The sequence below is a fragment of the Schistocerca nitens genome, chromosome 4, assembly GCF_023898315.1.
Source record: "Schistocerca nitens isolate TAMUIC-IGC-003100 chromosome 4, iqSchNite1.1, whole genome shotgun sequence".
Classification (NCBI taxonomy): domain Eukaryota; kingdom Metazoa; phylum Arthropoda; class Insecta; order Orthoptera; family Acrididae; genus Schistocerca; species Schistocerca nitens.
Window position 1 is genome coordinate 980864943 of NC_064617.1, and position 11030 is coordinate 980875972.

Here is an 11030-nt window from a genome sequence, read left to right on the forward strand (position 1 = left end):
CCGGAAATGACCGCGGAGAAGCCCTCGGACGTTGGCGCGCCAGGTACATATAGTCTGCGGCCGCGAGCTCGGCTCCAGTTCACCACCGGCAATGGAGGGTGAAGCTTTGACAATGCCAGCCACTCGTGCTGGCGAAACGTCAGAAAAATCATTAGATGAACGTCGGCCGAAGAACCCGAGACAGAAGCCAATAGGCAGTTTGTTAACGTTTCAATACTCCATTAGTAGTGTAGTGCTTGACACAGTCACGTTGAATAAATATTTGGGCGTAACATTGCAGAGCGATATGTAGTGGGACAAGCATGTAATGGCAGTTTTGGGGAAGGCGGATAGTCGTCTTCGGTTCATTGGTAGAATTTTTAGAAGATGTGGTTCATCTGTAAAGGAGACCGCTTATAAAACACTAATACGACCTATTCTTGAGTACTGCTCGAGCGTTTGGGATCCCTATCAGGTCGGATTGATGGAGGACATAGAAGCAATTCAGAGGCGGGCTGCTAGATTTGTTACTGGTAGGTTTGATCATCACGCGAGTGTTACGGAAATGCTTCAGGAACTCGGGTGGGAGTCTCTAGAGGAAAGGAGGTGTTCTTTTCGTGAATCGCTACTGAGGAAATTTAGAGAACCAGCATTTGAGGCTGACTGCAATACAATTTTACTGCCGCCAACTTACATTTCGCGGAAAGACCACAAAGATAAGAAAAGAGAGATTGGGGCTCGTACAGAGGCATATAGGCGGTCATTTTTCCCTCGTTCTGTTTGGGAGTGGAACAGGGAGAGAAGATGCTAGTTGTGGTACGAGGTACCCTCCGCCACGCACCGTATGCTGCATTGCGGAGTATGTATGTAGATGTATGTAGATGTAGTATAGATGCGCACTATGTGCGATGAGGATATTGGACGACGGACGCTACATACAGGGTGTTTATAAATGAATATCGGCGTTTTAACGCTTTATAATGTTTATTGTATTAAACTTACAGTTATAAATGATATGTCAAATGAAAGAGAAACTCAAACAGTTTTGCCAAGAACCTTATAAATGTTCAATGTGAGCGCCATTTGTCACACGACACACATCAAGTCTACAGCCGAGTTCATCCCAAACGTTGATAAGTGTGTCTTCAGTGATTGTAGCAACAGCTGCTTCAATCCGGTTTCTTAATTCAGGGAGGTCTGCTGGTAGCGGAGGCGCGTACACAGGATCCTTGATGAAGCCCCAAAGGAAAAGAACTTGTCCCCCTTCTAACAGCCGTGCACCGCAAGTCTCTAGAGGAACGGAAGGTTCCAAATGATTGGAAAAGAGAACAGGTAGTCCCAGTCTTCAAGAAGGGTCGTCTAGCAGATGCGCAAAACTATAGGCCTACATCCCTGACGTCGATCTGTTATAGAATTTTAGAACATGTCATTTGCTCGCGTATCACGTCATTTCTGGAAACCCAGAATCTACTCTGTAGGAATCAACATGGATTCAGGAAACAGCGATCGTGTGAGACCCAACTCGCTTTATTTGTTCATGAGACCCAGAAAATATTAGATATAGGCTCCAAGGTAGATGCCACTTTCCTTGACTTCCGGAAGGCGTTCGATACAGTTCCGCACTGTCGCCTGATAAAGAGAGTAAGAGCCTACGGAATATCAGACCAGCTGTGTGGCTGGATTGAAGAGTTTTTAGCAAACAGAACACAGCATGTTGTTCTCAATGGAGAGAAGTCTACAGACGTTAAAGTAACCTCTGGCGTGCCACAGGGGAGTGTTATGGGACCATTGCTGTTCACAATATTTATAAATGACCTAGTAGATAATGTCGGGAGTTCCATGTGGCTTTTCGCGGATGATGCTGTGTATACAGAGAAGTTGCAGCATTAGAAAATTGTAGCGAAATGCAGGAAGATCTGCAGCGGATAGGCACTTGGTGCAGGGAGTGGCAACTGACCCTTAACATAGACAAATGTAATGTATTGCGAATACATAGAAAGAAGGATCCTTTATTGTATGATTATATGATAGCGGAACAAACACTGGTAGCAGATACTTCTGTAAAATATCTGGCAGTATGCGTGCGGAACGATTTGAAGTGGAATGATCATATAAAATTAATTGTTGCTAAGGCGGGTGCCAGGTTGAGATTCATTGGGAGAGTCCTTAGAAGATGTAGCCCATCAACAAAGGAGGTGGCTTACAAAACACTCGTTCGACCTATACTTGAGTATTGCTCATCAGTGTGGGATCCGTACCAGATCGGGTTGACAGAGGAGATAGAGAAGATCCAAAGAATAGCGGCGCGTTTCGTCACAGGGTAATTTGATAAGCGTCATAGCGTTACGGAGATGTTTAGCAAACTCTAGTGGCAGACTCTGCAAGAGAGGCGCTCTGCATCGCGGTGTAGCTTGCTTTCCGGGTTTCGAGAGGGTGCGTTTCTGGATGAGGTATCGAATATATCGTTTCCCCCTACTTATACCTCCCGAGGAGATCACGAATGTAAAATTAGAGAGATTAGAGCGCGCACGGAGGCTTTCCGGCAGTCGTTCTTCCCGCGAACTATACGCGACTGGAACAGGAAAGGGAGGTAATGACAGTGGCACGTAAAGTGCCCTCCGCCACACACCGTTCGGTGGCTTGCGAAGTATAAATGTAGATGTAGAAAATCGCATGGCGTTAGGTCGGGTGAACGTGGAGGCCATGCAAAGCAAGCCCTGTCACTGGGCCCCTTGCGGCCTATCCAGCGCTTGGCTACAGTGAAGTTCAACCAATCGCGCACTTCGCTATGCCAGTGAGGTATAAGGTTCTTGGTAAAACTGTTTGAGTTGCTCTTTCATTTCACACATCATTTATAACGGTAAGTTTAATACAATAAATATTATAAAGCGTTAAAACCCCAATATTCATTTATAAACACCCTGCATTAAGTGAGTTATAAGTTGGGAATTAGGATTGGAAGGGAAGCATGTCCGGATAGCCGAAGCGACTAAGGCAACCGCTCGCGTAAAACGAGAAATTTGGGGTTGAGCCCCGGTCCAGGATAGTATTTCACTTGTTGCCACTGAATTTAATTCAATGTACAGTACCGGTTGACAGCAGTAATTCTTTTAAATCATATACACTGAAGAGCCAAAGAAACCGGTACAGCTTCCTGATATCGTGTAGGCCCCCCACGAGCATGCAGAAGTGCCGCAGCACGACGTGGCATGGACTCGACTAATGTCTGAAGTAGTGCTGGAGAGAACTGACATCGTGAATCCTGCAGGTGTGTCCATAAATCCGTAAGAGTACGTGGGGGTGGAGATCTCTCCTGAACGGTACGTTTCAAAGCATCCCAGATATGCTCAAATAATGTTCATGTCTGCGGGCGTTTGGTGGCCAGCGGAAGTGTTTAAACTCAAAACACTGTTCCTGGAGCCATTCTGTAGCAATTATGGATGTGTGGGGTGTCGCATTGTCGTGCTAGAATAGCCCAAGTGCCGTCGGAATGCACAATGGACATGCATGGGTGCAGGTGATCAGACAGGATGGGGCTGTCTCCGTACCCGTACACGTCCATCCGCTCGATACAATTTTAAACGAGGCTAGCCCTACCAGGTAACATGTTTCCAGTCATCAACAGTCCAATATCGGTGCTGACGGGCCGAGGCGAGGCGTAAAGCTTTGTGTCGTGCAGTCATCTACACCTACGTGATTACTCTGCTATTCACAATAAAGTGCCTGGCAGAGGGTTCAATGAACCACCATCAAGCTGTCTCTCTCTACCGTTCCACTCTCGAACGGCACGCAGGAAAAACGAGCACTTAAATTTTTCTGTGGGAGCTCTGATTTCTCTTATTTTATCGTGATGATCATTTCTCCCTATGTAGGTGGGTGGCAACAGAATGTTTTCGCTATCGGAGGAGAAAACTGGTCTTTGAAATTGCATGAGAAGATCCCGACTCAACGAAAAACGCCTTTGTTTTAATGATTGCCACTCCAATTCACGTATCATGCCTGTGGCACTATCTCCCTCCCCTATTCCCGATAATACAAAACGAGCTGCCCTTCTTTGTTCTTTTTCGATGTCATCCATCAGTCCCAACCGATGCGGATCCCACACAGCACAGCAGTACTCCAGAGTAGGGCGGACAAGCGTAGTGTAAGCAGTCTCTTTGGTAGACCTGGTGCACCTTCTAAACGTTCTGCCAATGAATCGCCGTCTTTCGTTTGCTCTATCCACAATATTATCTATGTGATCGTTCTAATTTAGGTTATTTGTAATTGTAATCCCTAAGTATTTAGCTGAATTTACAGCCTTAAGATTTGTGTGACTTATCGCGCAATCGAAATTAAGCTGGTTTCTTTTAGTACTCATGTGAATAACTTCATACTTTTCTTTAGTCAGGGTCAGTTGCCATTTTTCGCACCATACAGATATCTTACCTAAATCATTTTGCAAGTTTTGATCATATGATGACTTTACAAGACTGTAAATGACAGCATCACCTGCAAACAATCTAAGACGGCTACTCAGATTGTCTCCTATGTCGTTAACATAGATCAGGAACAACAGAGGGCCTATAACACTTCCTTGGGGAACGCCGGATATTATTTCTGTTTTACTCGATGACTTTCTGTCTGTTACTATGAACTGTGACCTTTCTGACAGGACATCACGAATCCAGTCGCCCAACTGAGGCGATACTCCGTAGGCACTCAGTTTAGTTAGAAGACGCTTGCGAGGAACGGTGTCGAAAGCCTTCTGGAAATCTAAAAATACGGAATCAATTTGACGTCACCTGTCGATAGCACTTATTACTTCATGGGTATAAAGAGCCAGTAGTGTTTCAAAAGAACGATATTTTCTGAATCCGTGCTGACTATATGTCAATAAATCGGTTTCTTCGAGGTACTTCGGAATGTTTGAATACATTATATGTTCCATAACCGTACTGCATATCGACGTTAGTGATATAGGGCTGTAATTCAGTGGATTACTCCTACTTCCCTTTTTGGGTATTGGTGTGACTTGAGCAATTTTCCAGCCCTTAGGTACGGATCTTTCTGTCAGGAAGTGCTTGTACATAATTGCTAAATATGGAGCTATTTTATCAGCATACTCTGAGTGGAACCTGACTGGTATGCAATGTGGACCGGAGGCCTTGCCTTTATTAAGTGATTTAAGCTGCTTCGTTATTCCGAGGATATCTACTTCTACGTTTCTCATCTTGGCAGTTGCTCTTGAATGGAATTCAGGAATACTTACTTCGTCTTCTTTGCTGAAGGAGTTTCAGAAAATCGTGTTTAATAACTCTGCTTTAGTGGCACTGTCATCAGTGACTTCACCGTTGTGATCGCGCAGTGAAGGTGTTGATTGTGTCTTGCCACTGGTGTGCTTTATGTATGACCAGAATCTCTTTGGGTTTTCTGCCAGCAGCAGTAACCGATGTAACAACTTCTCCAGACATTCGTTGTCTTTTATAGGCATTGCCGACCGCAGCGCCGTATTCTGCCTGTTTGCATATCACTGTATCTGAATACGCACGCCTATACCAGTTTCTTTGGCGCTTCAGTGTATTTTTATTGTTATGAGAAAAAAGGAAGATTTTCAAACGAAGCACGTCTTTCCGTTTCACGTTACGTAAACACACGGTCCAGCCACATTAACGTGGAAGTGCCTATGATCGACGTCAACGTTCAGTAGCCACTCACAACGGCAGGCGCAAGCACTAGCAGTGGAAGCTGTATAAAGTATGTCGGGGAGACGCAGAAAACAATGCAGTCCTTGTCGTATTTTGGAAACGGAGCGAGTCATCTGACGTCTAAAAGGGCACAATCATTGGCTTTCGCGCCTACGGTGGAAGAATTTTCCAAACGGCGAAGTCTGTAAACAACGTGCCGCTTTGGGTTACATTTGCCGTGGATGAAAAAATAGCGCTATCCAAAAACGGCGCCGAAGTAACTGTGGTGCACAGGGGTGAATGGCAGCTGCGGAGATGTGCAGAGGTGCAGCTGTTGAGCAACTGACCGCCAGACGAACCGAGTGGCTGCCAACAGCGTATGTTCAACGAGCGCTCAACAAACGCCACTGCGTATGGGCCCCTGCACCAGGTGCCTGGTTCCTATACCAATGCTGACTGCTGTTCACAGGCTGGAATTTGCACGCCAATTCAACAACTCAACTCCCACTGTGTGGCGACGGGCGGTCTTTTCAGATGAACACGAAGAAAAGCGTTTCTGAATTAATTTGACTGCATTCCGTTAAGCCAGTTTTATATTTGAGGATGATTATGTTATAATTGCTTTTCAAGACATTATTCATTCCATTCGACTGCTCTTCGAAGTTATTTGACGTCTCTAACATAATTACAGTGCTATCATTGCCCCCCCACGCAGTTGTCGAGGAGGATGATCCTGCCGAAATTTACGAACGGGAAGGCACTTTACTTTTGGTCAGCATCTCGTAAGCACAGGACGATATCTTCCTTGAGCTTACTGATGTGGTTTGGATTTAGGCACTGAGTTGATCTTTGATCATAAAGCAGCTTTCGATAGGTTTTCGTTTAGACCTAACACTCAATAATTGTCTTACGGTCACTTTTCGGTTCTACTTAATTCATTTACGTGTGTAGAGCGTGTTTTGGTTAGGCAGCCTTTGTCCGTCAGAAACTGTTCCCACAGGTATTTACAAAACAATTGTGCACTGGTTTATTCCTGAATTAAATAAGTGTTTGTTTATGAAATTTTAAACTCCTTTCCTTTCGCAATTCACGTGATTTTAATGTGATCATTCGTGCTGTAGGCTTACTCATTTCTCGCAGCTGTGGCATGTGGGACATTAGTAAATAGAAGACCGCCCTGGGTAGTTTAAATGAAAATATCGTCGTGATCGCATTTAGTTACTTCGCGCTCGTCTCTCTGATAATATTTCGTACGATTTAATAGATTTCCATTCAATGTGAACGTAGACGTAGTAGGAAGAACCTGTCACGTCTCATTTACCTTCCATCCAGAGACCAGCAAAATGCTTCATATTCTCGTATGTAGAATTACGGATCTAACTAGTGCCGTTACACACTTAATGCGCCAAAGAGACTGGTATTCAAATACAAAGAAATGTAAACAGGCAAAATACAGCGCTGCCATCGGCAACGCCTCTATGAGACAACAAGTATCTGGCGCAGTTATTAGATCTGTTACTACTGCTACAATGGCAGGTCTCAAGCTTTAAGGGAATTTCAACGTGGTGATACAGGTGGCGCTCTAGCTATGGGGCACAGCATCTGCGAGATAGTGATGAAGTGGGGATTTTCCCCTACGACCGTTTCACGAGTGTACCGTGAGTACCAGGAATCCGGTAAAACATCAAATCTCCGACATCGCTGCGGCAGATCCTGCAAGAACGGGACCAACGACGACTGAAGAGAATCGTTCAACGTGGCGGAAGTGCAACCCTTCCGCGAATTGCTGCAGATTTCAATGCTGGGCCATCAACATATGTCAGCGTACGAAGCATTCAACGACACATCATCGATATGGGCTTTCGGAGCCGAAGGCCCACTCGTGCACCCTGATCACTGCGGGACACAAAGCTTTACGGCGTGCCTGGACTCGTCAACATCTAAATTGGTCTGTTGATGACCTAAACATGACGAGTCTCGTTTCAAATTGTATCGAGCGGAATTGATGTGTACGGGTATGGAGACAACCACATGAATCGATGGAGACTTCATGTCTTTAGGGGACTGCTCAAGTTGGTGGTGGCTCTGTAATGGTGTGGGGCGTGTGCAGTTGGAGTGATATGGGACCCCTGATACGTCTAGATACGACTCTGGCAGGTGACACGTACGTAGGCGTGCTGTCTGATCACCTGCATCCATTCGTGTCCATTTGGCATTCCGACTGACTTGGGCAATTCTAGCAGGAGCCCACACGTCCAGAATTGCTACAGAGTGGCTCCAGGAGCACTCTTATAAGTGCCCATCAAACTCGCCAGACATGAACATTATTGAGCATATCTGGCATGCCTTGCAATGTGCTGTTCAGAAGAGATCGCGACCCCCTCGTACTTTTATGGATTTACGGACAGCCCTGCAGGATTCATTGTGCCAGTTTCCTCCAGCACGACTTCAGACGTTAGTCGAATCCATCCCACGTCGTGTTGCGGCATATCTCCGAGCCCTACACGATATTAGGTAGGTGTACCAGTTTCTTTGGCTCTTAAGTGTATCTTGGATATCAAATAGAATGGTTTTGTAATGATTGTCTCTTCTATATGTGTTATAAAGTCCGTCCCCGCCTTTTTCTGTCTGTATGTGAACGCTAATCTCAGGAACTACTGTAGAGTTTTGATATAGTTTGCACTATTACACAGACTTATTCGTTAGTCTGGTTTGAGTAAATAATTTATTGTCTGTGCACTGGACAGATCATGGGGCCGTAGTTACTTAGTACACCAGTGCGAGGGCGGGGCGGGTCGCAAGTCATTTACAATTTGACTTCGGTGTGAGATTATCCCGTATCATTAATTATATGCCATATGATGAGTCGGTAATTATAAACGATTTCGTATGTTTATTCGTCTCCTGTGTCATCTTACTTGTAAAATATCAGCTAAGTAGAAGAAATAATGTGTGGCCATTATTAACAAAACTTCCTGCATACTTCCTTATTTTAACTCGTGACGTGATGGATATCGGAGTTCTAGACTGGGCACCAACTCGACAATCTGCGTGATCAAAATTCGAACACCAGTAAAAACCACAACCTACTTGACAGCGTTGATTCATTGCGGATCTCAACTACACTAACCCGAAAAATTAATCCCCAGCATGTTGTACTGTTCAGAACTACAAAAGACTATAAACGGAGCTTTTTCTGGAATTTGTTATTTTCTCGATGTTGAACATTTGTTGCAGATGATATTTCGTGCTTACTGGGAAAGTAGTATTCTTGCTGTGACCGTACAGAAAAAGCTGAAAGCGTACTAATTAGTGGCTGGTTACTGTAGCATTGAATGTCTTGTCGAAAGCAAGGTTTAAAGTGAACGTTTTGCTTTAACAGAAGCATCCGAATTTTATTGATACGCGAGCTATTTACTCTATCACAGGTTTATAAACGTAACACGCCCGGCTGAAGTAGCCAATTACTGACCATGGGAAATATGCGACATAGCCTGAATATCATCTCATTGCACGTATTATGTTTGTGATTCAGCTGTCCTGTCCAAACTTCAGGACAGTCCATTGAGATCTGCCCATGTAAATCGTGTGGCGCATTCTATTCCGCTTTCTGATGGTGTTACCATGTTTCATTTCCTTCTCATGACAGCACAGTGGGCTGAGTCTTTTCAGACAAATCCCCACCAGCTGGAAATGGCGCTATTTGGCTCCCAGTTAGGAGTAGTCGGTAGGGAATTACCAGCTTCAGCATATACCTTACAACCAAGGAAACCTCCAGAAGACTTCCGGCGGAACCGGACTGTACCAGCTATTTTTAATTTTTTTCCATGACAAATATGCCCATTTCCCACACAAAAATAAAAATATGTATGTGTGCACTCGTGTGTATTTTCTTTAACATTGTGAATTTGTCATTCTCTACTCATGATAGTTAGGCTCACTTTTGTGGAACATATTTTTATGATTTTTTTTCTGTCTGGTTGCAGAGTTTATGGAGGTGATGACGGGAGAGTAATTACACGAAACACATTCCGGGCGGCGTCTGTGGTCGTCCTGTTCCAGGGTCTACGGTTACAACTGTATGAAGGACTGCAGTACATCCTACTACCAGGAAACACGATATATTTAATTATTTTTTTACTTTGTTAATCAGCAGAACCATATAGTGTCTATTCTTGTGCTGGTGACTTCACTGTGTAACACAGTTATGAAAATAAGCACTTTCTTATACAAATTCTTGTTTTACTTCCTCTAACCGTCAAATACACTGTATTTTTAATGTTTCCGAACCGACTAAAATCCTATTTTATCATTTGTTTCCCAACTGTGTGACAAATGCAACAGAAAGGATATGCGTGTCGGAAATGACCTGTACCATAGTAGGTACACTCCACTGTAAAAGTGACTAGGAACTTAGAACTGAACACGATCTCTGACTTTGGAAATACAAAATTGTGTGATGCTCCCATGTGTCTACATATTCATGCAGGAGCCAAGTACGGCTGTGACACATATCCTGAGGAGGACTGATCCACGCCTTGCGTATGCGAGCCGCCAAACAATAAATAATTGTAGGTGGACGACTCTGACGAGAAAGCTGTCAACCACCAAATCCTAGAGCAGTTCTTCGGATGGTGAGTCAAGCTAATGTGGGATCCAGCGAAGCAATGGTGCCGTTCTTTACTCTGAGAAGACTGGCACATTCCTCGAAGAGTGGAGTACGACACATGATGTTGCATCAAGAAGGACTATGGTCCATCATGTAGAGACTGTCTGTTCAGATTATCTAAACCAGCAAGCACTTACATCTGCACAAATATGTACATCTACAGCTAGAGCTACATCCACACGTGCACCTTAAATCTAGCGCGCATCTACACCTGCTTCTACCATACATATACAGGGTGGTCCATTGATCGTGACCGGGCCAAATATCTCAAGGAATAAGCGTCAAACGAAAAAACTACAAAGAGCGAAACTTGTCTAGCTTGAAGGGGGAAACCAGATGGCGCTATGGTTGACCCGCTAGATGGCGCTGCCATAGGTCAAACGGGTATCAACAGCGTTTTTTTAAATAGGTGCCCCCATTTTTTATTACATATTCGAGTAGTACGTAAAGAAATGTTTTAGTTGGACCACTTTTTTCGCTTTGTGATAGATGGCGCTGTAATAGTCACAAACATATGGCTCACAATTCTAGACGAACAGTTGGTAACAAGTAGGTTTTTTTAAATTAAAATACAGAACTTAGGTACGTTTGAACATTTTATTTCGGTTGTTCCAATGTGATACATGAACCTTTGTGAACTTATCATTTCTGAGTACGCATGCTGTTACAGCGTGATTGCCTGTAAATAGCACATTAATGCAATAAATGTTCAAAAT

General features: G+C 44.2%; 1 protein-coding gene across 1 annotated transcript in view; it reads left to right on the top strand.

Annotated features, from left to right (window-relative positions):
- LOC126252739 (troponin C, isoallergen Bla g 6.0101-like) overlaps positions 1-9879 on the top strand; it is an 81133-nt gene extending 71254 nt beyond the window's left edge. Inside the window, exon 6 of the mRNA XM_049953642.1 lies at positions 9632-9879. Coding sequence (XP_049809599.1) covers positions 9632-9660 — 29 coding nt within the window. The 3' untranslated portion in view covers positions 9661-9879. The remainder of the gene's footprint in view (positions 1-9631) is intronic.
- The last annotated feature ends 1151 nt before the right edge of the window (positions 9880-11030 follow it).